Source organism: Bos grunniens, chromosome 1 (assembly GCF_055505025.1).
Source record: "Bos grunniens cultivar Pamir isolate PY7600 chromosome 1, Bosgru_T2T1.0, whole genome shotgun sequence".
In the NCBI taxonomy this organism is placed as follows: Eukaryota; Metazoa; Chordata; class Mammalia; order Artiodactyla; family Bovidae; genus Bos; species Bos grunniens.
The window spans coordinates 49792842-49820831 of record NC_141165.1 but is presented as its reverse complement, the minus strand read 5'-3'; the positions used below and the strand labels follow the sequence as shown (position 1 = coordinate 49820831).

The following is a 27990-nucleotide window of genomic DNA, read 5'->3' as shown; positions in this document are numbered from 1 at the left end:
AAAAAAAATTGTAATTTTCATAAGTGGCATAATTTTTAGCCACCGGAACCAGGAGGAGAAAAACAGAAGGCTATGTTGGGTTTTGAAACTATTTGAAAACATGTTATTTTTATAGGAGTGGAGATGAGGCCTTAATGTTCTTTTCTAAGAAGACACTGTGCTAGGTTCCCAGAGGTCCAAACCCTTCTTATTTTAGAAGGAAGTTAAACACTACTCTTTCTATGGATGGAGAAAAGGAGGTACGAACTCTTATGCTGCTGCACTTGACATTTAAAATGCCCCAGCCTTTCATAACACAGCAGCTTTTCTGTTTTTATTTTTTAACGCTTTAACCTCAAATCTAAATTTACAACACGGCTAGAGATCTCAGGAATTATTAGGAAATTACCTCATTCCCTTTAAACTTTTTTAGACAGCAAAGTTCTTTCCATGTATGGCAAACAAAGAAGGAAACAGAATCAAGTTACAGAATCAAGAAGCTGCTACGACTTACCTGTTATTTTGTTCGGGACATGTCTACAGCCTACTAGTGAGCAGGTGGGCCCTGACCACAGCTAGCTGGCGGGGGAAGGTGCCTGTCCTCAGCTCTTCATCATCAAGTGGTCCATGAGAGAACCTGGCAGGGACTCTGGCCACCAGAGGTACCCAGCACAGAGGAGCCACTTTCTTACCGACTTTGCATTGGTTCTCAGACAGGTCACCTGCACAGGTGTGAAAGGGGAAACAGAGGCAGGCTGCAGATCACAGTGGGGAGGGGTGTCCTGGAGGAAGAAGTGATGGGTATGTGCCACCATGGGGACAATGATCTACTGGCCTGGCTGGTGGGTGTCCAGGAGGTAGGGGCAGAAACTCTGCCTTTGGAGGTTTGACTGTGAGGCTGCAGAAATGGTGCTCTGCAGTGAGCTCACAGTGAGCGGCAGTGTCCTGGTGGTCTGCTGGAGAGCTGAAGATTGCCGCCTCCTTCGAATCTCCATTGTCAACTTTCTGGACCAGCTTTCTCTGGTGATGCGAACCATGCAGTGCTTTGGGCCCTCTGTTGCCCGCTAAGCCAGGGCTGGGGAAAGGGGGGGTTAAGGTCTGACCTGGTGGCCCTTCCTAGACAGTGATCCTTCCTAGGGCAGTGATTCTTGCACTAGTTGCCGAGTTATTATGGGGGCCTCATCTTTTGCCTATAATGGCCCTTGGGTGCTCAAGGTCCACTTGCATTGTTTGGTGCTTAAATGCTTAACTACTGAAAATAAAATTGACCTATGATGAGTTTATTTTCAAAAAAAAAAAGAAATGGTGCTCTGTTTTCTGCTCTTCCTCAAAGACCTTGAAAACAAACCCATCCACCTGGGCAAATGGAGCATCACCTGGAAAAGCCCAAGTCCCCACACTTTCTTGATAGAAGCTTTTTGTAACATTTTGTAAAAAAAAAGAAAAAAAAAAGTCTATGAATAACTAAGACATTATTTCTACAAGGAAGAGTTCTGAAGAATCAATCATGTCTATTAGGACATGGGTAATAAAACTCTTGAAGTGATGAATTTGCAGAAATCAGTTGCTGACTAATGCATTGCTCCCTGTAATCCATAAAAATTGAAGCTTTTTTTTTTTGTATACTGGGCTAATACCCCAAGGAAGATTCACAATCACTTTCATGAGCTATAAATATTAAGGAAAGACGTTTAAAAATAGAAAAAGAGAGAAAGATGAACATGATATTGTTGATGATGGATATACCAGAAAGGCCATTCAATTACAAATATAAAATATTTGGATGGAGATACAGGGGTATCAGTAAAATGGACATATATAAGAGGTAATTATTAGGAAATCTGATATACAAAGCTAGATTGAAGAATACTGGTAATTTTTTCACTTCCAGTAAGCTTTGGTTTAAGAATAACCTCATGCCACATAAATATAACTAAAAAATATTTTATGAGTACTTAGATAACCATCAACCTGAACAAGGGGCCGAACAAGACTGGTCAAGTTCATTCCTATCACCTGGGTGTTTCCTAATCTAAATCATCACCTTTTGAATCACATATACTTTACTGAGAAAATACCATGGAAGTAGGTAAAAATAACCTAAAATAACACAAATATTAAACAACAGGTCAGGTGGAGAGAACAAAATTAGGTTAAAATATTTATGAATGAAAACAGAGCAAAACAAGTGATAAAGATTGGTGAAAGCACATGCTGGACATAATTAACAGAGAGATATATAGGAAAATAACAGAATCACTCACAAAAGTGAAATAGCAACCAGACCAAACCAAAACAAAGCAGACAAACCAAGAACATCTGGAATAGTGAGCACCCTTAGGGATTTCATGAAGCTTGGCAAGTGAAGGTGAATTATCACAACGCTTCTGGACCTGACAAGAATAAAGAGTGATGGCTCAGTTCTACAGATTAAGAAACATCATACAGGCAACAGAAAAATCCAAACACATCTCCCTTCCCTGACATCCATTTTTCTACTCCTAGTTTTCACCCATATTCTTTGAAGCCAGAGTCCTAATGGAGGCTATTCCATGGGCTGCTCCTGAACTCCATAAATGCCTTTCTTTCTAGTCTTTTTCTTGGTTTTTGTCATTTTGCTCTTTTGGAGGCTCATAATAAATGATCACTTGAAACTCTGTGCTGTGCTGTGCTTAGTCGCTCAGCTTCATCCAATTCTTTGTGACCCCATGGGCTGCAACCTGCCACACTCCTCTATCCATGGGGATTCTTCAGGCAACAATACTGGAATGGGTTGTCTCCTCCAGGGATCTTCCCAATTCAGGGATCAAACCCAGGTCTCCTGCACTACAGGTGGATTCTTTACAATCTTACCCACCAGGCAAGCCCAAAACTCTGTCTAGATAAAACAAAATCAGTTTCAAAACAAAATCAATCACCTTGTTGAGTGAGTCACAGAGAGGTCTTCTCTCTGTCTTTTTGAACACAGGCACCACGTCACAGCCAGACAGTCAATGGACAGATTGTAAACAGAAGCGATGTACACAACGGTGAGCCCTCACACTCGCAGCTTCCTCCTCTGTCTCCTGGAGCTCAGGTGAGTCCTTGCAGGGTTCTCAAGGGCCACTTAGCCCTGAACCCGTGAGAGGAGAGGACTGAGTGTCCCTCAGTGCTGGAAAGGAGGGTGGACAGTCAGAGAAAGGTATTTACAGATAAGAAAGGACAGGAAAAAAAAATCTGTCAGCTCAAGGAGAGCACTGTTCTGTTGGTAGAAATACACACAGTGATGAGCTAAACTCTGAATGGAAGAGACCAAGTTTATAATTATATTACAATATAGGTTTAAAAAAAAAAAAGAGAAAAACAATAAAATGAAACTTTTCTATCAGGTAATAAAAATTAGAACCTACTTCTAGTCGTGAAGCTCTTAAGTGATGAGCCTGGATCTATCCTCCAATTAAGTTGTGAAAAGACTTTCTTTAAGAAAAAAAAGATAGCTGAAGGGGACAGAGTTCATAAAAAGTGGAAACTGTGAGCCAGGTGACCTGAGACTGGGTTGGTCCTGGGTTGAGGAAGGTGGGTGAAGATGTTTAATCGTCATAAGACTGTTTCCTCCTCTGAAAGTGGTGAGGGTTTGACCTCTCAGATCCTTTCTATCTTTAAAATCTTACTACTTTTCTATTAAAAACGCTCAGTTTCATAATTGATACTCAAATTTCTCAAAAGCTGTGTGCAAAATAATCTCCCGGTGACTGACAGTATAAAAGCAGTAAGTGTGTAAAGCGTCATCAGTCCTAAGAGCTCAAGGAACATAAAGCAGCTACAGAAAAACATTTGCAAAGGCCTTTGTTGTTTAAAAAAAAAAAAACAAAAAAACTTAGGATTGAATTTCAGAGGTAAGAAAAAAAAAAACATTCGTCTTTGGTGCAAAGGTCCAAGAGTAAAAACAAATTTCTTTTAAAGCAAATGTAATGTCACAGAGTTTAGAGAAGCTCTTAAGGAAGGACCTGAAATTATTATTAGGACTATGACTAATTCATAGTCCTATGAATTAGCTCATAGTATAGCAGCTTTGAGCAAATTTAAAAACTAAATTTGTAAACTAAAATTTACAAAATGCATTAATACAGATAACAAGCATCCATCAAATGGCTGCTGCGGCTGCTGCTGCTGCTGCTAAGTCGCTTCAGTAGTGTCCGACTCTGTGCGACCCCATAGATGGCAGCCCACCAGGCTCCCCCATCCCTGGGATTCTCCAGGCAAGAACACTGGAGTGGGTTGCCATTTCCTTCTCCAATCAAATGGCTAGTCCTCAGAAAATGCCCAACCCTATATATGTATGTGTTTGAAGGGGAGGAAGGATTTAAAATAGTGGGGCAGACAAGAGACATACTCACAAAAAGAGAATGCCTGGAAGCAGAAATTGACAGACCTGGTCTGAGTTTTGTCGGGGATGAGCCTTTGAAAGCCTAAGAATGAGAAAGTGGAACATAAGTAGAATAAGAAGTTCAGAGGAGAAGTTGCCCAGAGCTGAGATGATCAGGTATGGCTTCCCAAAGCGGTAAGGCCCTGAGTCAGAGCAGTCCTTGGGGAAGACAGTGCTGGGCTGTTTGGTAGCCAATAATGTCTGGTCCTGCTATAGAGGAAAGGGCTCGTGCTGGGCCTTCCTGGGAGTGAAGTCACAAGGAATGCCAGGCGAAGGATCTGGAGTTGAAAGTGCAGACTGAGCTAGAAATGGATGGAGGAAGGTGATGCGATGTCAGTAGTGAGATGCTCAAATAGCTCAGTGAATGTGTGATGAGTATATCTGCATCTGTTTTTCAGATCTGCACCATGACAGTGTTCCTCAGAAGGTTCTAAAGGACCATGATGTGCAAACCAACTGGTGGGCATAGATTTCCTTTAATCCAACTACAATATTTTCCAAAGGTTCTTCTGCAGTCGGGTGAACTATCTGATGGTAGCTGAAATACACAGAGCCTGAGAACCTATGGTTTACCTGCAACCTATTTTTTTTGGAAAAGCCAACCATATTTCTTTCTTGCTGCTGCTGCTAAGTCGCTTCAGTCATGTCCAACTCTGTGCGACCCCATAGACAGCAGCCCAACAGGCTCCCCTGTCCCTGGGATTCTCCAGGCAAGAACACTGGAGTGGGTTGCCATTTCCTTCTCCAATGCATGAAAGTGAAAAGTGAAAGTGAAGTCGCTCAGTCGTGTCCGCCTCTTCGAGACCCCATGGACTGCAGCCTAGGCTCCTCCGTCCATGGGATTTTCCAGGCAAGAGTACTGGAGTGAGTTACATGCTAATGGATAGAGCAGGCTTGCAGCTCTTAAACAGGAATCAACATAAATTAGAAAAGCAGACAGTGATGACACCTAAGTATTTCAAAGTAAGGTGATACACAGAATACAGTCAGCCCCAGTCATTTCCGGTTATGGTTTAAAAAAAAAAGTGATTGTAATATGGTCACGTCGTACTAAGAAGGATAAATGGTAACTGCAAACCACTCAGAATGTTTTCACTGTGGTGTCCCAGGCTGAGGAATCACATAACTTATTAAACACAAACTTTACTATATTTTGCAGGAATAATAAAGATGTCTTAATTTAGTCTATAAAAACAGGAATTCATGTAATTTAAACATAGCCTAAGTAACTAAGGAAACTTAGTTACTTAGCCATTCAAAGCTACTTTAGCAGTGTCGTTGATGGAGGAGTAACTGGGTTGTAATTCTTACAGAATAATACACTGAAAACAACCTGTAATTAGTACCATTCTAGGAAGAAATGTAGGTAATTTAAAGTTTGCTACTAGTTAATAGTACAAACAAATAAAAAGACAAACTGCTTTCAAGTACTTTGGAAATAACTTCACCAGGAGAATCTACTTTCAATTAACATGTCAATTAAAATTACTCTTATCTTCTCATTAAAAGAGGGAAATGCACCTGTCATAGACAGTAAAAAAAAAAAATAATAAAATGGCGATTAAAATGTTTCAGGTCTACAATTAGAATTCTAATTTAAAAACGAGTCCTTTTCTGAACAATGGGTATAATGACTGCAGGTTGGATATAAGATGTGATCCTGGTATTTTGCTGGGGTTTTCTCTTAAGGCAGAGGGGAGCAGTTACCCCAATCACTTGAAGAGAGATGTCCCGCCAGTCCCCAAGAACACAGGAGGAATACAGCAACTGGTGGGAGAGGAAGCCAACATCAAATTGGGCAACTTTTTTAGAAAACAGGCAACTTCTCAGTTAAACACACACCTCTCATAGGATCCAGTCATTCCACTCTTAGGTATTTTCCGAAGAGAAGTAAAAGAATATGTCCAAGGAAAGACTTGTATGTGAATATTCATAACACTTTTATTTGTAATAGATAAAAACAAATAAATAGAAACAACCCAAAGGTCCCTCAACTGGGCAATAGAGTATATCCATAAAATGGAACTCAGCTATCAAAAGGAATGAGCTATTACCATACACAACAACACAGACAAAGCACAAAATAATTATATGTTGACTGAAACATGTCAGACAAAAAGATGAGTGCATATTATATAATTCCTTTTACATTAGTTTTAGAAAATGCAAGCTGACTCATAGTGATAGAAATGAAATCAGCAGTTGCCAAGGGACAGAATGGGGGGATTACAAAGCAGCATGCGTTTACTTTGGGGAGTGAAAGATAGGTTCATTACCTCGACTTTAGCCATGGTATCACAGGTGTACACATAAGTCACAACTCATCAGACTGCATACTTTAAATGTACAGTTAATTGTATGTCAATTCTGCCTCAATGGAGTTTTGTTATTTTTTAATAAAAAAATCAAAAGGAGAAGTCAAAGGGAGAAGAGGTAGAACAGGCTCAACATGAAGTATCACAAAGCCTGAGACAATTTCACAGAAAGACCATTGAGAAAAAGAGGTGAAGTTATACTCCATTTAGGAAGAGGAGTAGGTTGAGGCAGTGGGCACCCCAACTCCACTTGGGGTGATGGGAAGACAGAAGAATGACTGTGACAAACTAAGGTCCTGGAGAAGCAGGAGAAAGGGAAAGCCAACCACTTGGGACTGTGTTCAGAAGAGGGAAACCGGAAGAGAAGTTCAGGTTTCCCTAAGAGTTATCCATACCAGTTCCCAAAGAGTAGGCAGGAAGACAATGGGCTTTCCCGGTGGCTCAGATGCTAAAGAATCTGCCTGCGATGTGGGAAACCTGGGTTCAATCCCTGAGTTGGGAAGATCCCCTGGAGGATGGCATGGCAACCCTTTCCAGTATTCTCACCTGGACAGAGCCTGGTGGGCTACAATCCATAGGGTCCCAAAAAATTGAATGTGACTGAGCGATTAGGCCAGAGAAGGCCATGGCACCCCACTCCATTACTCTTGCCTGGAAAATCCCATGGACGGAGGAGCCTGGTGGGCTGCAGTCCATGGGATCGCTAAGAGTCGGGCACGACTGAGCAACTTCACTTTCACTTTTCACTTTCATGCATTGGAGAAGGAAATGGCAACCCACTCCAGTGTTCTTGCCTGGAGAATCCCAGGGACAGCGGAGCCTGGTGGGCTGCCATCTGTGGGGTCGCACAGAGTCGGACACAACTGAAGTGACTTAGCAGCAGCAGCAGCAGAGTGATTAAGCATAGCACAGCACAGCAAGTGAACATATGGGGGCAGGAGTCACATAACTTGGTACCCTAGTTCTGGGTTGTGTGTGGCCCTTGAGTTTACGAGGAGCCTTCACACACCTGCAGGTGCAGGGCGGGACCATGAGAAACACAGGGACACGGATGGGGGTGAGGTCTGGCCAACCTAAGGGGAGACTTCGGGGAGTAGTTCTGATTGTTGGATGTAACCTCACCCCCTACCCAGCCCCTCCATAGTGCCAGGCATCTTTGGGACCCATGGGAGCTACTGGGGATAAGGCAGTGGAGTAAAGTGACCTTGTTGCCCTCAAGGCTCTGACATCAAGGTGAGGGGCTGGACATTGAGGAGGGGCTGGGCCATCTGAGGCCGTGCAGATTTGTGCTGGAGCAGCCCAGAGAAGACAGCAGGAAGTCAGGTCACCAGAGGCTTCTTCAAGACTCCCCAGGCCCCTCCTGCTCTGACACCAAAGACAGTTCCCAGGAGCATCCACGCTCCTCCCCCTCCACTGGCAGCAAAAGAGATTAGCTACTTGAAACTGTCACAAAGTTAAGGTCAGCCCTAGGTTTTTCATCCTACCCAAACACTGTATTTTTAAATTTGCCTCTAAATCTTCCCTAGATTAGAGACAGCTGATTGTCAACACATCTTTGCAATCTCAGTCCTTCGTTTTGAGCCTGTCACTGTAGGTGAGAGGAAGAAAGAGGCATGAACAAGGGTGAGGAGGCTGTCACTGCTTTGATGGACAGAACTCAATATTATTCCATTCAAACCAAACCAAACCAAAGCCTGTCTGTGAGAAGACACTCATAAAGTCATGGGATTTTGATGATCTCCTACTTTACTTGTCCTTAACACTGAGGAAACACAAGAGAGGACCTGCCATTAGGAAACTCTTTAAGTTATTTCAGGAAGATGGAAGCTCTTTCCTTTGATTTCAATTAATTTTAAGCATCGAAAGGAAAAAAACCCAATCTAGCAACAGAAGAAAGAACAAAATCCCTTTCATGATTTTCTTACTGGGGTCTTCTGCAAATCACTTAACCTCTCTGGGGCTCAATTTTCTCAATGGTACAATAAGGGGACTGGTTTTTAGGTCTGGGGCATGTGAGTCTTATAAACACTTCATTCATTCATTCATTCAATATTCAAGAACTATCACAGATACTAGGTTACAGCAATAAAACAATGCAGGCTAACCCACAGCACTCCAATTCAATTCTAAAAAGACCAAAAATGAAGAACTGAATAAGATCATGTCAGGCAGTGACAAGCACTAAGAAAATACACAAGGAGTGCCTGGGTAGAGGGTGGAGTGGCTTACTCTGTACTTGGGAGGGGGCTTAGGGACAGCCTCTCTGAGGAAGTGAGTTGAGTACAGTCTGGGATGATAACAAGGAACCAGTCACTCAATTCCACAGAGCTAACAGCACAGGCAAAAGTCGTGTGGTGGGAATAGCTTATTTGGGTCTATGGGGTCACACAAAGTTGGACAGACTGAAGCGACTTAGCAGTAGCAGCAACACAGGTGAAAAAGAGGTGCCCTTCTTTTTCATTTTATACCCTTCCTCTCAGTACTATATATTAACTTCACTTATATATATTTGCCCACAGCCCTTTTCAAAAATGATTTATTTATTCATGGCTGTGCTGGGTCTCCGCTGCTGCACGGGCTTCTCTCCAGTTGTGCAGAGCAGGGGCTACTCTCCAGCTGCAGTGTGCGGGCCCCTCATTGCCGTGCATGCTTGCTAAGTCGCTTCAGCAGTGTCCCACTCTTTGCAACCCCGTGGACACAGCCCACCAGGCTCCTCTGTCCATGGGATTTTCCAGGCATGAATACTGGAATAGGTTACCATGCCCTCCTTCAGAGGATCTTCCCGACCCAGGAACTGAACTCTCATCTGTTACATCTCTTGCATTGGCAGGTAGGTTCTTTACCACTTGCAGTGGCTTCTCTTGTTGCAAAGCACAGGCTCTGGGGTACACGGACTTCAGCAGTTGCAGCACATGGGCTCAGTAACTGAGATTCCCAGGCTCTAGCGCATAGGCTCAACAGTTATGGTGTTTGGGCTCAGTTGTTCTGGAGCATGTGGGATCTTCCTGGACCAGGGATTGAACCTGTGTTGAACCCCTGTCTCCTGCACTGGCAGGCAGATTCTTCACCAGAGCCACCAGGGAAACCTGCACACAACTTTTTATTTATTTATTTTTCATTGAAGGATAATTGCTTTACAGAATTTTGTTGTTTTCTGTCAAACCCACACCCAACTTTTTAAGGATGTGCAAAAACTAGCACTTGATTTGAGCAGTTCCTTCAAGACAGACTTCTTCCACACCAACTCCTTTGTGACTCTCAAGCTTCTGTCCCCAGGGTTATAAATTCTCACACTTATTCCAGGCAGGAGTAAACAGGATTTTAATCAGTGTTTTCCATACTTTTATGACAGTGATCCACAGTGCAAAAGAAATCTTACACTGTAACCCAGTGTCTACATACAACTGAAATAAAGCTTTTTAAAAAATTAGTCACTGTAGTACGTTCTATTTAATTTTTTTTTTAAAGTGATAAGGTGATTTCATGGAGAACTTACAGTTTGATAATCACTATTCTAACCCAATAATAGCTAGTAGTTTTGTTCAAATTTTTCCAAACTATGGAAAAATGCAATATTCAACAACCTCAAAGGCCATTTCCCCCTCCTGTTTTTCCTGTACATATACTTGCTTTAGAGCAATGGAACTCAAATTTCTGTGAAAGAAATGCCCAGAGGGGACACCTTCAGGAAGGTGAGGGAGGGAAGGAGGAGGAACCCACACAAGCAAACTGTTTACTAGGTGAGGAGACAGGACACCTCAGGTTTCAAAGATAGCCCAAGAAGGAAAGATTCAGTCTCCACAATAGCTAGAAAGGAGTGTGTGTGTGTTGGCAGAAGCAAGTCTGTTAGGTGAGCCATTAGATTTTAAGTTCCTAGAAGGAAGTCAATCTGTATCCCTACCTTGCTCACCATAATTCCAGGCCTATGTGGACAGATGTGTCACTGCAGTCCTGGGAATCAAACTTTGAATTTAGCACAGAAGTCATGGAGAGTCCCTTGGAGAGCAAGGAGATCAAACCAATCAATCCTAAAGGAAATTAACCCTGAATATTCACTGGAAGGACTGATGCTGAAGCTGAAGCTCTAATAATTTGGCCATCTGATGCAAAGAGCTAACTCATTGGAAAAGATCCTGAGGCTGGGAAAGATTGAGGGCAGGAGAAGGAGGCGACAGAGGATGAGATGGTTGAATGGCATCACCAACTCGATGGACATGAGTTTAAGCAAATTCTAGGAGATAGTGAAGGACAGGGAAGCCTGGCATGCTGCAGTCCATGGGGTCCCAGAGTCAGACAAGACTTAGTAACTGACCAACAACAAGGGTGCTCAAGAACATTCTGAATAATGGAGCTCATTGTCATCATTAAACCCTAACTTTGCATGCATAACCCAATGATTACATTTTCCTGGAATGTAAAGATGTCAGGCCATAGTAAAGGAAACTTATTTATCTTTAAGTCACTGTTTAAGTCCAGGGAGATATTAATCAGATATTTTTTTCTCAGCACTAAGTGGGAGAAGGATGTTTTGAATTGCAAGATACAAGAGCAAGTACTGGCTGTAATGGAAAGATTCCGTGTCTGCTAGTGGCCATGGTAAACAGCTGGGATTAAAACGAGTGTGTTAATTTAATAGGTATTTTCTCAAGGGACACTAACCAATAGGCTCTGTCAGCCAAGGGCTCTCTCTCATAGAAACCATGCCAATTTCTCTGTGAAACACAGTTACTGTCCTTACCCCTGAAGTCAGAAGTGCACGCACCCAATTTCCAGTAGCCCTGGGGCCGGGAAGCCAAAAATTACACCTGCAAGCAAGCATTCTCCCACACTGCCACACAGCTGCCACATACAGAGAGACTCTCATTTAAACTGTGTACCCTTCAACCCCACGTAGGATCGTCATTAATGATTTCAGATTACAACTGTTGCTTTCTCCCAAAACAGTGATAAATAGAGGAGCTACTCTCAAAATGCTGTTCTTTTAAGTCATTTATTTGCTCTCCTCTCGGGGGCAAAAAGATTTGTTGAGACAAGTGTGAACCTGCCAGAGCTTCTTATTTTAGATGCAGCCCCCCTTCTCTCCCTCTTTTCCACTCCAGTACCCTTTCCTCTCTGGGTTTCCTGAACTGAGGCACAAGCCTCTGGTAAGGAACTGCAAGTGGCTCCTTATCAAAACTAGGAGGGATTCACCGGACAGTGGGGTGAGTCAGCCGACAGAGGAAAGAACCACTCCCTTATCCTAGCAGGTCGACAATAAGTCGGGTTTCAGAAAGGAAAAAAGTCTGAGTAGGGCGGTAAACCCATTCCAATTCCAGAGCATCCGCACACACGTCAAGAGGGAACAAAAAAGGCGTGCTGCCTCACCGGAGGTGTGGGCAGGCGAATGCATGCTTCTGTGAAGGGACAGCCTATATATGGGCGAGACAACAGTGGCAGCGAAGGGAGACCCACCACGCTTGACAAAACCACAAGTATTACGACTTGAAATATCACCCGCAGGGTACCGGCTTCGTTGCCAAAATCTCCCCGGATTTATTTTCAGGCAAGTGACTCACAGTCTCGTCCCCATAAGTAATTCCATTAAAATGAGTCGCCAGTTCCACTAACCCGACTTTCCGTTGCCCTCTGTCTGCCCCTCCCTCCTCTCCGCCCATCCTGCAAACCCAGACAGCTCAGAGACTGAGCAACCATACCCTCGGGAAGCAGAAGGCAGCCTCCCCGGCCCGGCCCCCACCCTCGCGGCAGAATGAATGGGGCTGGCGGCTGGCGCGAGCGCGGGGAGGGAGCGTGTGGGCCGTGCGCGGGGTGGGTACGTGTGTGCGCGCGTGAGCACGCACCCCGGCCAACTTACGGAGGTGGAGTTGGTCCTCGCCTGGCCTTGGTTCCGCACCTCCTGCTCCCGGAACTGCAACCCGGCCAGATGCTTCTCCAGCGCCTCCCAGTCCATAGGGGGAACCGGGGGCTCCTCAGGGACGCACGTCCCGCTGTCCGTGGGCTGAAGGCAGAGGCCCCTGGCCGCCGGGCCCCGGCCTCCGCGCCGGCCCCCTGCGGGCTGGGGCTTCTGGACCGCCCGGCGCGGGGCCCGGGAGCCGCTCGGCCGGCCGGCCACCACCACGTTGCCATTGTGCCTGAGGTCCTGGGGCTCTTGCGGGTGGAGGTTGCCGTTGGGCACCGGGGGCGGCATGGCGGTGGTGGCGCTCCTGCCCCCGCCGCTGCGGGTCCTGGCGCTCACGTCCCCCGGACAGCGGTCATCCCTGTACCCTCGCTCGTGGCGCCCGTCCTCCTCTTCCTTCTCTTCCCCGTCCTCCTCCGGCGCCCACTCATCAATCACCTTCTTCTGGTAGACCGGGAAGGGCTCCTCATAGTCCTCCAGGGCAGACACCAAGTCCAGGCTGCCCCCCGGCGACGACGAGGATTTGCACTCGGAGCAAGGGGTCACTTTGGTGGAGTTGGACTGCGAACTGGCGCGGCTGCTGTTGCTGCTGCTGCTGCCGGCGTCACTGCCTAGATCCATCCCATCCTCTCGGTAATCCTGGGGGGAGGAGGCAGAGAGAGTGAGCCGCTGGCCGAGCCTGCTCCGGCCGCCCGCCGCCCGCCGCGAACGCCCCGGCCCAGTAGTGCCCCGCGCCCGCCAGGCTGGAGGTGCGCCCCCGAGAAGGCGTCGGGGTGGGAGCCGGCACCGGCTAAAGGCTTCCCTCATCGCATCCCTTCCCCTGCGACGAGCGGATTTCCTCCGGGCAACTGACCCTCAAATCAGCAAACGGGGTGCCCAGGCGCTGGCGCGCAGACTTTTCATAACAGGGGCCCCTAGGCGCGCGTGGACTTTTTTAACCATTTTGTGCCGGGTGCGCCCCCGCACCCCGCTCCAGGGATTCTCCGAGAACCAGACACTTTCCCAGAGAATTCTAATTCCCTGGGGGCGGGGACCAAGAAGAGGGTGGGCGGCTACTAAACTCGCACCTCGCGCTAGGCGCGGAGACCACCCCCTACCCGGCCCCGCCCCGCCCCCGCCGGCGGCCCGGAGGCCGGCTCCGCTAGAGAGCTGAGCTTTACTTTCTAAGGAACTGCAGGCAGCTCGGAGGTCTCACTCCCGCCTCCGCGCCCCTTGAGCCAGGCCCGCCTCTGCTCGCTGGAAGGCTCCGGGTGGGGGGCGCTCTCGGCTCCCACTGGGCAGGGTGGCTCCCGCCGCCCCCAAAGGTGTGCGGGGCCGGGGCGCGGCGGCCGTGGCTGCAGGCGCCGCCGCCGCCCTGGGGGAAGGAGGACGCGCCCTGCCGGCGCGGAGCCGGTCCCGCCACCGAGCATGCCCAGAGGCTGCCGGGCGCGGCGGAGTCCGCTCTCCCGGCTTTCTCGGCTGCAGGCTGGGGCGGGAGGCCGGGCAGGGACGAGGTTGGAGGGCCCGGGAAAAGGCCCAAGGGCAGGGGACTCGGGGGCTTTAGGGACGCAGACATGGCCACTTAGCAGGGCCGGCTCCCAGGGGAGAGTGGTGAATTTTAACCCCCAAACACATTCATATTTCTTGCGCGCGCCTCAAGCCCTCTCTGCGGGGTTCATTACCCCGCCTAACCTCCCGGCATCCCGAAGCGCAGGCCCCTGCCTCCTAAACCCACGCGGAAGTCCCCGGGTGACCCCTTGCAGGACCTCCCTCCCCCTACACGCGCACATACACAAGCCCATGTGGGAGCCCGAGTGACGTGTGCTCCATGGTCATGCACCATCATTTCCCTTCCACCTTCCTCCTCGCCGCTTCCTCTCCCTCCACCGCCCAGCTCCTGTCGCCTGGCTCCAGCCTCCCCTTCCAAGTTCAGGCTGTGGGTGGAACCTGTTGCTTTAGCACACGTTTTCTTTCCTTTCCTGGCTGCTCGCTGAGAATGACCTATGAGAGGTGTGTGTATGAGGAACAGAGGAGTGCAGATGCGACTAGTATCTGGCATGGAGGTGGGGAATCTGTTCTAAAGGTTTGGGCATGCCTCCGAAGTCCCCCTTGACCACCTCCAATCTAGGAGACATTAAAGGAGGGGAAGAGGTGGCTGTCAGGTCACTTGCCCTGTGGCTTGGCTTCCTTCAGTTTTTCGGAAAACCGAATCAAAGAAACCTTTGCTGGGTTTTTCAAAACACTACAACGGCGTTAGTTCGTTAGCTCATCCTCTTTAGGAACAAGGTTCTATGAAATGAAAGAATTGACACTTGGAGAAAGGAGTTGGGTTACAGAGCATCTTTTAAGGATTGCGAGTTTCCTGTGAAGAAACTGTTAGCCAACTCTGGGGAAGAAGGAAATGCCCTCTTTTCCGATTATGAAAAACAGTACTTGGAACTTAAGTGTTCTTCCACAGGCCAAAAAAAAAAAGAAAAAGATACACGAGGTGATGGATGTAAGTAGGTGCAGGGGTGGGGGGGTCCCATATATATATAGGGTCCCATATATATATTTAATTTATAGATATGAAATCACCATGGTGGACACTTAAAACATCTAATAATTTTATATGTCAATTGTACTTCAATAAAGCAGGAAAAAATTTTTTTAAGAAAATGAAGAACAAGAAGAAAAAAATCAGTGCTTAATTTTACTACAGATTGGGGAAAACCAGTTTCCTTGAACTTCCAGATTTGGGCCTGTTACTAATTATTCCCTGTGAATTCTAGTCTGGACCAAGCCACTACCCTGGCTTGGCACCCTCCAGATTGAGAAAAGGAGGAATGCTTGGAATTCTTTAGTAGGGAGTGGCTGCCACCCTGACATTTCTTCTAAATCCTAAATGGGAGAGACCCTTTGTTTAAGTGATTTCTGTGAAATGAGACTCTCTTCCTCTCTTAGGTAGGCTTGAGCCAGGGAAGATAAGCTAATCTTTTCACTTGTCTGGAAGCAGCTATCTTATTTATGAATAACAGGAAAGGGGCCTTCTGGTCTGTCCCGTTTACAGCTCTTCTGTAAAATAGGACGGAATATAATTTAAAATGTCTTTTATGGTAACATCTGTAAACAGCCTGCCTCCTGCTCCAAATATGGTTTGATTTTGAGGTTGTTGTGGAGCCCTGGGTCAGTGGGCTGCCCCCTGCGGAATAGAGGTGGCCTGTGAGTGTCCAGAGATAGGAGTAGAATGCACTGTGTGCTGAAAACTAGGGAGCTACTTTTCAAGTCACCATGTGAAGGCTTAGGTCAGAAAAAGCTCGTGCTCTGTGGCGGGACACAGGTAGACAGACAAATGTTGATCAACTGGGGCGATAAGGGACAGCTGTGGTCTCCGTCCAATTTTCAAGCATCAGGACCCCCTCAGCCAGCCCCCCAGACTCCCTCCTGGGTTCAGGCTTAGCCCCCTGCTGCCCAGATGGTCTGTGTTCGGGGAATGCAAAATGACGCCTTAGCAAAACATTTGGCAAGATAGATCCCTGCCAAAAATGCACGGCATTTCAAAGCCAAATAGAAACATCTTTGAATTATCTGTCCTTTTAAATTATTTTCTGACCAGATATTCTGGATCAGATGGGAAAGTGCCATGCCTTTTTTTTCTCTTTTCTCTTCATATAAGGTGCCTAGCTCGCCCCGTTTGCATTCTGCTTCCAGCTTTCCATCTCCTGCCAAGAGCCGTCCCACTTTGGAACATGAAACCCTGCCAACTGCTAGGCCCAGCAATAGTCTACAGATATGTCCAATGGGATGAAGAAATGATTTGCAAAATGATGGAAAAGCCCCGTCTTCCTGTTTACAGGAACAGTTCCTCAAGTCAGGGGCTTGGGGCTTACAGACTTAGATTTGTCCCTGCAGCCTCTGTAGTTAGATGTCACACATGTGAGTCACGTGGGTGTCATCCCAGACCAGCGCTTTCAGCCCTATCAATCACCAGGGTTCTGTCCCTCTTAGTGCCCACTGCTCCCACCCTAGTCTAGACCACTGTGTCCTGAAATTACTAAACAGTCTCCCTACTAACTTTGCCCATTCTGTGTAAGCAGCCAGAGTGCTTTTCTAAAATGCAAATCTGAGGGATTTTCCTGGTGGCCCAGTGGTTATGAATCTGCCTTCCAATGCAAGGGACTCAGGTTTGATCCCTGCTCAGGGGAACTAAGATCATACGTGCCATGGGGCAACTAAGCCCATGTGTCACAATGAAAATGCCACCACCACCTCCACCCACCCCTCTCTCATACACACACACCATGCAAATCTGAGCAGCTTTCTCCTGGATTCATTAACCAGGGCTCCTTACTGCTCTTAAAGGAACTGCTTCCTGTCCAACCTCCCCCAACTTCTTTTGGTTAATTTCTACTCATCCTTTAAGTCTCAGCTTCAATGTTACTTCTTCCTGGAAGGTTTCTCTGATTCTGTGTACCCATCAGAAAGGGATCATATGACTTTACCATGTTCCCATGACACTTCACTTATCACATAAGCTATACCCAAGTTGCTGTTTAATTGCTGATCATCTTTGCTGGACTAAAAAAATCCATTTTAGATCAAGACCCACGCCATACATACATATAAAAATATTAAAAAGTTTCCTAAAACTCTTAGTTTGTAAAATCCTATCCTAATCCATTTAAAACAAAATGTGGTCACATTTCACCATTGACTTTACAACCCTCAAATGGATCAGAGTTTGGGTGTGAAAAAAAGACTCTAAATTCTATAAAGGGAGGAGCTATTTCTATCTTGTTCCTGGTAATTGGAATGGAATAGGAACTTGACTGATATTTGCTGCTGGAATTATTAATAGTTACATTTAATCCTCAAAAACCCTATTAAAAAAAATACAACACCTAGTATCTCCATCTATAGGTAAGGAAGCTGAAGACAGTTAGGTTAAGCAACTAATGCCAAAAGCTAGAAAGCTGGGTGGCAGAGCCCGATATTGATTCCAGGTAGCTGGGCTTCAGAATCCTTGCCCTTAGTCACAGAGCTAAGAGCTCAGCATCCCTTGGTCCAGATGCATATAGATGAATTGACTAAGCCAAACTGATTCCTTACAGCCACCTCAGTGAGTTCTCTGTCTCCTGACCTGCAGAGGCTCCTTGCGCAGTGTTTATACAGAGGACAAGGCAGCTGGCAAGAGCAGCTGTTCCCCTCTGCACATACGTGCTCCAGTCAACGTCCTCAATTGTCAACAAATTCATCAGTAATCAGCAAGTCGGGGCACTTCATTGTCTAAAAGGAAGAGTCTAGACATCTCAGAAAATGAATTTCACATTATTATGAACTCCTTTAAGAAGGCAGCCACCTGAGACTGAGGTCTTCATTTTGACATGGATAGGAAACTGGAATAATACTCAGAGGGTCTGGATGAGATCACCTTCCTTAGAGATCAGTGCTATTTATAGGATTTTAATCTATAAAGGCAACATTTGCAGAAAGACACAACTGAAATATTTAAATCATAAGGAATAAGAATAGGTGGGGAAAAGATTTATTTGCAAAATTTGCAAACTAATTCTGAAGTTATTAGCCCTAATGCTGAACCTTCTCTAAGTTGTAGCATTTAGAGTAATAAAGATATGGCTAGCAAAGGGGTTTGTATTTTATCTTTATTACATGAATTACATGCAAGTCACATGCAGTACACAGATGCTCTCCTGTTTCATCACCTGAGTGTGACTATATGGGAATATTTAACAGCACTGTGGGGCGGAGTGTCCTGGGTATAGAACATCTGGGCTTTCTTTCCTGCAGTGTCTCGAACCACTTTTGTGACCTCCGCTTCCTCATGAAGGAGCTGGATTGCCTGCTCCCAGTGTTAAGCAAATAGTAAGAATTAACTGAATGATTAAGTGAATGCACTAAAAGGCTTCTTCTAGCTTAAGGACCTTTTAGAAATGTCTCTGCATCATTTTATCACTTTCCTTCTTGGGAGGTACAAAGTTGGTTCCTCCAGCAGTTCAAAAACAAGGTCTATCTCCCTTAGGTAGGTTGAATACATGGTGTGTCTCTTTTATTTCTGTAGGGCAAATGAATTGATTTAACTTATTAGTCTGTACGTGAAGCTATTTTGGAGATGGTTCCTATACCCAGCTAAAATAATTTTTTTTCTTCCATTTATAGAGCTATGCTTTAATGAAAAAAACACAACTTAAAAAAAATTATCTGAAGTATTTTGATTCTCTAGCAAACCATGACATTGCATTTATTTCCTGTGCTTTCCTCACTAAAAATGAAATAGCAAAATCTAGGCAAAACTCAGCTCATCAAAGATAGCTCCAATGACCTATTTTCTAAACCTGAAACCAGGACACTTGGCTTGACAAATACTACAGCACTCACAGAAACTAGGTGAATGCGTGTTTGAGATAAAGATTACCCTGAAAAATCTGTAAGCATTGGCGAAGAAAGCAAGTCTAACTGTGGCAAAGGGACAGCATCTTTATCAGAGAAAACTGACATAGAATGTGTCAGTCAGGACCTCAGCATATGGCCACACAGACTGTGCCCTGAACAGTGCCAGGAGGCTTGTGAACCCCACCTCAGGTGCCCACCAGGAGGGGCCATTTGGTTCTCTTTGCATAGATGACAGTGTCAATGATGCCCTCTGGAGTTGTTCAGTACGCAACAGTACACATAAGCTCTGGTGGGAATTCCACTGGTAGGAAATTTCTTCTCTGTTGACATGACTAGAAGAGGAAGGCTGCTGTTCTTTTCCTAACCAAGTCATACCACAGACTGGATGGCACAAACACAAATTCAACTTGTCGAAACCCTCCAGTCTTTCTTTCCCCAGACGTTTTCTGTCATCAGGTTCTACTTTCCCTAAGTTCCTAGCACTTCTTGAAATTGCAAGTCTGTCGGCAACTCTGAATTTCTTTTTGAACTTTATTGAAGGGTATTTGTATGTGCTAAGTTGCTTCAATCGTGTCTAATTCTTTGTGGACTCTGTAGACTGCAGCCCGCTAGGCTCCTCTGTCCATGGGATTCTCTAGGCAAGAATACTGGAGTTGGTTGCCATGCCCTACTCTAGGGGATCTTCCTGACCCAGGATAGAACCCACATCTCTAAGTCTCCTGCCAACTGGGAAGTCCACTGAAGAGTATACATTACATAAAAGGATGTTTAGGAAAAGCTGGGAAATTTTGTAGACACACTGCCTGAGCGGAGGGAAGCATTACAAGTGATGGGCACTGAAGCCCACTTGCCCATCACTTGATACGGGTTGAAATGCCGAGAAAGTGTATACCTTAGGCTTCCCTGGTGGCTCAGTGGTAAAGAATCTGCCTGCCAAAGCAGAAGACGTGGGTTCTATTCCTGGTCTGGGAAGATACTACATGCCACAGAGCAAGGAAGCCCATGTGCCACAACTATTGAGCCTATGCTCTGGAGCCCGGGGACCTCAACTATGGAGCCCATGTGCTGCAGCTACTGAAGCCTGCATGCCCTAGAGCCCGTGCTCTGCAACAAGAGAAGCCATCACAATGAGAAGCCTGCATACCCCAACTAGAGAGTAACCCCCAATGGCTGCAACTAGAGAAATCCCCCACATGGCAATAAAGACTCAACACAGCCAAATATGTATATATATATGGAAGTGAAAACTTCTGGCCACTTCTTGACATAACATTGGAAGCACTCTAAAATTTGAAAGCGGCTGCTGGCATTGTCAGTGTAATGTGAGCAAGAGGAATGCATTGGAAAGTGGAGGGAGGTGGTGAGGTGGGACAGGAGAGAACTCTTCCAAGAGACTTGACTCTGCCTCTGCCCCTGCCTCTGCCTCTGCCCAACTCTACATTTAGGGGCAAGGTGGTCCCTGCAGCTCTTTGGGCCACTGGCCTCATCATGAAAGGAGAACTGTATGAAACCATCAGATGCCTCCAAGGGTCAGGCAGGTGAGGCAAATGAGTGAGGCTGGCAGCAGGGGCAACAGGAAGTCACAGGTTGAGCCGCTAAATCACTGAACAGCACAGAGCCATCTGAATTAAAATTCAGGACAAAAAGCAGGTTTATCCTCATTGGAAAAGACTCTGATGCTGGGAGGGATTGGGAGCAGGAGGAAAAGGGGACGACAGAGGATAAGATGGCTGGATGGCATCACCGACTCGATGTACATGGGTTTGGATGAATTCTGGGAGTTGGTGATGGACAGGGAGGCCTGGCTTGCTGCGATTCATGGGGTCGCAAAGAGTCAGACACAACTGAGCGACTGAACTGAACTGATCCTCAGTTTGGGCTTCTCTGGTAGCTCAGTGGGTAAGGAATCCACCTGCAATGCAGGAGACCTGGGTTCAATCCCTGGGTTGGGACGATCCCCTGGAAGGCATGGCAGCCCACTCCAGTATGCTTGCTTGAAGAATCTCCATGGACAGAGGAGCCTGGCCAGTCACAGTCCATGGGGTCACAAAGAGTCGGACATGACTGAACAGCTAAGCAGAGCATACATCCTCGGTTTATCCCTGGATCACCCCTTGGACCTCTGCTCTGAGACCTACATCCCGAGAATGCTAAGTCCATATGAAATGAGTTAAAGAGGCCATACATCTTAGCTTGTACAGGACAGTCCTGCTTTATACCTGCTGTCTTCGCATAATTATTAATGGCACCCTCCCTTACTCGCAGTAGTGCCCCAGTTTCCATGATAAATTACCTGATCATCCCAGTTAAGGGGGAATCATCAATGACTAAACGTAAACTTTGTGGAGCAGTATTTCCCAGATCTGTCCAGACCTTCAAACGAAGTTAAGCAGGTTGGGTGGCACTGTTTTATAGGTTATTAGTCTAAATGAATTTCCAAAATAGTGCAACAAAAATGGTTCAGTAAAAACATTATGACATGAATTTTAAAATCACAGAAAATACATGAGAGGTTACCAATTTATGAAAAATGTTAAACTTCACTAGTAATCAAAGAAAGGCAATTTCAATCATAATGAGGTAAAATTTTGCCTGTAAAAATTATTTAGAATGACAGTGTCAGTGTCAGAATGGGTGTGATAGAAGGAACACTCATATATGGTTAGTGGGATTATAAATCGGCTGAGATATTATATGATAACATCTCTTAAATGTCTTTACAATATTTATACTCCATGATCTGTTAATCAACAAATGTTTATTGAGCACCCATTACATGCCAGGCACTGAGAGATAGACAGGTAAAAGAAATAAATGCTAATTGCCCTAAAATGAAATTTCACTGTTGCAGAGAAAAAGACATTACAGAGGGGAAAAAATGTAACAATTTGGATTACAGTTTGTAATAAGTGCCATTCTAAAGGAGATCAGTCCTGGGTGTTCTTTGGAAAAAATGATGCTAAAGCTGAAACTCCAGTACTTTGGCCACCTCATGCGAAGAGTTGACTCATTGGAAAAGACTCTGATGCTGGGAGGGATGGGGAGCAGGAGGAGAAGGGGACGACAGAGGATGAGATGGCTGGATGGCATCACCGACTCAATGGACGTGAGTTTAAGTGAACTCCGGGAGACGGTGATGGACAGGGAGGCCTGGCGTGCTGCGATTCATGGGGTCCAAAGAGTCGGACACGACTGAGTGACTGAACTGAACTGAATAAGTGCCCCCAGAGTCACTGGCTATGACACAGAGAGCATGGAGGTAGTGGATGTGTTGGAGGAGGAGCAGGAAACAGGTTGGTCAGCTGAAGAGGGAGAGAAGAATCTAACAGGCAGAGGGAGCATCTTGGACAAGGTTTTGAGGTTGAAAGAAGCTTACCACAATTGAGTAACTGAAAGGAAACCACTGGTTGGAGCAAGAGAGTTCAGGGAAAGTGGCAAGATGAAGTTGAAAGGTGAGCAAAGAAGATCTTTATCCTAACAGCTACTTAGGGGTTGTAAAAACAGATTTTTTTTTTTGACACTTTCTCCATGGTGAAGAATTGCGTGGGGACAGGATAGAGCAGGACAAGAGTGGATGCAGAGAGACGAATTAGGAAACAAATATAGCAGTCCAGGAAAGAGATGGATGTGGCTTAGGTGAGAGTTGGGGAGATAGGGTGAAATAGAAATACTGAACATATATTTCCATGATAGAATCAACTGGATCTGGTGACTGAATAGATGGAGGTAGTGAGAGAGAGATGTCACTGACAGTTTCCAGGTTGTTATCACAGGGAATTTAGTGCAAAGGTTATGTCTCTTTACTCAAATGGGCAGTTAGGAGGAGGGTATTTGGGCAGGGGAGCAGAAAGAAGGAAAACATTGACTCCTTTTTGGACATTTTCTGTTTGAGATGGTATAAGACATACAAATGGAGATCACAAGAAGGTATTTGGATATGTAGGACTGGAACTTGCAAGAATGATCTGGGGCTGGTGATGTAAATATGGGAGTTGCAGCATAGAGATGTGAAAGTTTGGTATACGTGACATTGGAGACAAACAGAGAGAGTGAGAAGAGAAGTCTCCAGCCCTGAGGAACTCCATCATTTATAGATCTTAGGTAAGAAGAACAGGGTTTGTAAGAAAAACAAGAAAGAGAATGGGAGGGGAGACAATAGTTACTCTTTAAAAAATGTAGCCTAAGGACACAGAAACGAGGATCTGGATTTACACATAAAGATGCTCATTGTGGCATATACAATAGTGAAGAATTAGCTTCAACCTAAATGTCAAAAAATTGGAAGATGTTTAAATACATTGTGACATATTCATTCTGTGGAATAAATGCAGTCAAGTAAGATGCTTTTGAAAATTATAACATTAAATGAATAAAGGAGGGTATACTATTATACACACAATGTGATCCACATTTTAAAAAATTAAATGGATATATACCTAGAAAAAGATGTAGCCAAATGTTAATAGTGGTTAACTCTGGAAGGCAAAATTGCAGGTGATTTTTTAACATTTGTATCTATTTGTATTTTTCAATTTCTTTACAATCATCATGGAATAGGTTGTAACATTTTTTCAAACTAGAAAATAAATTATGCATATTTATTTTATTCAAAATGAATGATTCTAAATTTGTTACAGAATCCCATAAAAATGATTGTTCCAATGAGATAGATTTTATTTATATAAATTCTGTGATGAATCTTCATATAAAATAATTTTAGAGTTTCATAAATTGCTTGTTTAATAAATAAATAATAAGCAAATAAAAATAAATTTGACTAATTAATAAATAATGAGTAAATAAACTCCAGGAGATAGTGAGGGACTGGAGGCCTGGGGTACTGCAATCCGTGGAGTTGTAAAGAGTCATACACGACTTAGTGACTGATCAACAACAAAATGGCTTATTAATATAAAATTTTTGAATATAAGATTTTCTTTCAAAATATAGATTGAATCAGCACACTTCTGAAAAAAAAGTTTGAGACCATAATGAATGGAAGCAGGGGCTGGCAAACTTTTACGGTAGATGGCTAAGTAGTAAATGTTTTTGACTTTGTGAATCATATAGTCATACTGAATGTTACTTATTTTTTTTCCTAAGCAACCCTCTAAAAATGTAAAAACTCCTAATTTTCCAGCCATACAAAACCAGGTTGTAGGCTTGATCTGGCCCACAGACCATAGTTTAATGAGCTCTGGAGTAAAGGATGAATATGCTAAGAATAACACATAACAGACTTCTCGGGTGGCCCAGTGCTTAGGAATTGCCTGCTAATGTACAGGACACAGGTTTGATTCCTGGTCCTAGAGGATTCCACTTGCCAGGGACAGCTGGACCTGAACACTGCAACTACTGAGCCCATCACCTAGAGCCCAGTGTTCTGCAGCAAGAGAAATCACTGCAATGAGACACCTTTAGGCAACAAAAGACAGCCAGCGCAGGCAAAAAAATAAATAAATTTTAAAAATTAAAACAAAACATTAAAAAAAGAACAACATATAACTACTTTCTCATTAAAAACTAACATAATATTGGGATTGAATGTTCAATTATTAAAATCCTAGAACCCGTTGGGATCTATTTTCAACAGGAAGCAGAATAAACAGAAAAGATCCAAAAGTGTGTCTAGTGTGTGTGTGCTCAGTCGTGTCTGATTCTTTGCAATCCCGTGGACTGTCTGTGGGATTCTCCAGGCAAGAATACTGGAGTGGGTTGCCATTTCCTTCTCCAGGGGATCTTCCTGACCTAGGGATTGAACTTACATCTCTTGCATCTCCTGCACGGGCAGGCAGACTCTTAACCACTGGAGTCACCTGGAGCAAACTTTAAAAAGAAAGTCTTTATCTTTTTTAATGGAAAACTGAACCTGTGCAAATACATCACGAAGTTGGTAGTTTTACCTAGAAAGTAAAAGCTAAAGAAAAATTTCTTATAAAATGAATCTTTTCATCATTCTATAATCTTAATTTTTGGTGCCATGAGGGGAGTGTTGCTGTTATATCCAGGAATCTATTCATTTGTTCAAGTCATAAACCTGGGAACCATCCTTGTCCCTCCCATCTGTGCTTCACGTCCAGTCACCAAAAGATGGAGCTTCCCTGGTAGATCAGCTGGTAAAGAATCCACCTGCAATGCAGGAGACCCTGGGTTGATTCCTAGATCCGGGATTGATTCCTAGAATCTGCAACATATTTATTCTAAGGTTATATTATTTGAGCTTCTCTGGTGGCTCAGATTGTAAAGAATCTGCCTGAAATGCAGGAGACCTGTGTTCAATCCCTGGGTTGGGAAGATCCCCTGGAGGAGGACAGGGCAACCCACTCCAGTATTCTTGCCTGGAGAATCCCCATGGACAGAGGAGTCTGGTGGGCTACAGTCCATGGGGTTGCAGAGTCAAACACGACTGAGCAACTAAGCATAGCATAGAGTGCTGTTAATGCTCCAAGCAGATCCGTGTTCCTGGCCCCTACACCCACCCCCCAGCTACTGTGAATATTGGCTTATGAAGGCTCACAGCTATCTTCTATGGTGCAATTTATCCCTCTGCCTTCATCAGGCCAGGAATAGACCGTCTGATCCACATGCTACTTGGCATTTCTCCTGCCCCATCCTGCTCCTCTCACTTTCTTACAGGCTTATCCCTTAATAAACCCCTTGATATGAAGAACTGACTCATTGGAAAAGATCCTGATGCTGGGAAAGATTGAAGGCAGGAGGAGAAGGGGACAACAGAGGATGAGATGGTTGGATGGCATCACCAACTCGATGGACATGAGTTTGAGCAAGCTCTGGGAGTTAGTGATGGACAGGGAGGCCTGGCGTGCTGCAGTCCATGGGGTTGCAGAGTCAGACACAACTGAGTGACTGAACTGAATTGATCTGAAATCACCTGTACGCAAATCCCTGTCTCAGACTCTGTTTCTAGGGAACCTGACCTAAGACGTCAAGATCCCATGATTCTGCTTCTTAATATATTTGGCTTTCTGACCACTACATCTGCTTGGAGAAAGGAAACAGGACTGGGTTATTCTTATAATTTTATTCTAATCCAGGAATACATTTCAAAATTTACTGTATGACATCAATAACTTTTATGAATACCAGGAAATAGTTCTTATAAAATATGTAGTAATGATCTGATAAACAAAAACACCCATAAAGACAGACAAAGAGCATAGGAGAGATTTAGCTTTAGGTTGATATTACTAAATAGAATTATTGCTCGTATTATTTGCACTAGTGAGTGGAAGCAGCTGTATCTCCAATATTATCAATTTTGCTAATTGTTATTGATTATATTTTAAAAACTGTACTAATAACCAATAGCCTATAAATAATCTTTTATTATAAGGCTTTTCCACTTTATTATACTGTAATAGTTTCCTTGGTTCTTAATATGATGTGATTATTTGCTGACTTGGAAGAATACCTTTATTAGAATATGCATATGTGTTCAATTTATCTTTTCAATTACACCTACATTAAAACCTTCCAAATCAAGTTTGCAAAAACAGACAAGCAACAGAGCCTATATGGCTTGTGATCTCCTGCACTATTGCATCTGGTTAATGATGACAATAACCTTCAAGAATAAGCACTGAATTAATCGGAGGGTTCTGTGTGTGGCTCCCAGGGAAGTGTGCACTGCAGTCCAAAGGCTGGATCCAGAGCAAGGTGAGAGCTGGAAGCATGAGGAACACAAATCCCCTGCAACATCCAGGGAGATGGTATACAAAAGCACAGAGTTTCACCAATAGTAACGTAACCGTTTTTCACTCTTTCCTCTAAAGTGATTTTACTTTTCTTATTCTGGAAGAAGGAAATCAGCTGCTTCTCTACTTTCTCAATGAAATACATTTTGCTTCAGGTTATTCATAGTTACTCTCAACTGACAAATCTATTATGAAGAACAAAGTCGACCATTCTTTGGTTTGATTATCACTGAAACTGAGTGTTTAGTGCTCAGGTAGCCATTAGCTCAGTTAGTAAAGAATCTGCCTGCAATGCAGGAGACCCTGGTTCGATTCCTGGGTCAGGAAGATCCCCTGAAGAAGGGATAGGCTATCCACTCCAATATTCTTGGACTTCCCTTGTGGCTCAGCTGGTAAAGAATCCGCCCGCAATGTGGGAGACCTGGTTCGATCCCTGGGTTGGAAAGATCCCTGGAGAAGGGAAAGGCTACCCATTCCAGTATTCTGACTGGAGAATCCCATGTACAGTCCATGGGGTCACAAAGAGTCGACAACAACTGAGTCACTTTCACTTTTCAGCCATTTTCAGTGAATAAATTGCTCATCAGCAGAGACTCAAATGCTCTTTTCCCCTCCTCACTTATTTCTTGTGTTCAAAAGAAAACAAAAGAGAAACCTCTGAGTATGCTGTAATTTAAATAGAGGCAAGTCCAGATTGCTCCTGGGATTCCCTGGGATTCCCAGATGGTAAAGAATCTGCCTGCAATGCAGGAGACCCAGGTTTAATCCCTGGGTCGGGAAGATCCCTTGGAGAAGGGAATGGCTACTCACTCCCGTATTCTTGCCTGGAGAATTCCATAGACAGAGGAGCCTGGTAGGCTACAGTCCATGTGGTTGCAAAGATTCAGACACAACTGAGAAACTCACACACACACACACACACCAGGTTATTCCAATGCCTATAATGAGTCTATTTCCTGGGAATTTCTTTTCACTCTCATCAAATAACTTCAATGAATGATAGTCACATTCCTCAACCTGAGCATGGGCATCTCAGACTCCTGAGCATGGGCTCAGACTCCTCTCCCACTCTCAGTGGAAGAGTCAGGCTCTCCCTCATGTGGATCTGGGCACAGGGCTAGAGGGTGGCCTGGTTGGTCTGAGCTGGCAGTGGTGGACAAGGGACAGAACCTGGGACTAGACTCCTGTCTAAGGCACAGTCACTTGGCTACCACCTCCAGGATTTTGTCGTACTATGTACCACCTCTGGCTTCCCAATGAGTCAGCAGGTAAAGAATTCTCCTGCAACGCAGGAGATGCAAGAGATGAAGGTTC

General features: G+C 44.8%; 1 protein-coding gene across 6 annotated transcripts in view; it reads right to left on the bottom strand.

Moving 5' to 3' along the window:
• Positions 1–27990, bottom strand: part of SCHIP1 (schwannomin interacting protein 1) — a 179388-nt gene that overhangs the window by 133181 nt on the left and 18217 nt on the right. For 2 of the 6 annotated variants that reach the window (XM_086392201.1, XM_086392232.1), the window contains exons 1-2: positions 14364–18190; positions 12551–13231 (exon numbers count right to left, since the gene is read on the bottom strand). In XM_086392201.1, coding sequence (XP_086248327.1) covers positions 12551–13231; positions 14364–14630 — 948 coding nt within the window. In that variant the 5' untranslated portion in view covers positions 14631–18190. Of the gene's footprint in view, positions 1–12550; positions 13232–13445; positions 13625–13752; positions 13944–14363; positions 18191–27990 lie in introns of those variants that run through there. The other 4 variants (XM_086392214.1, XM_086392207.1, XM_086392249.1 and 1 more) reach the window with 4 other exon arrangements.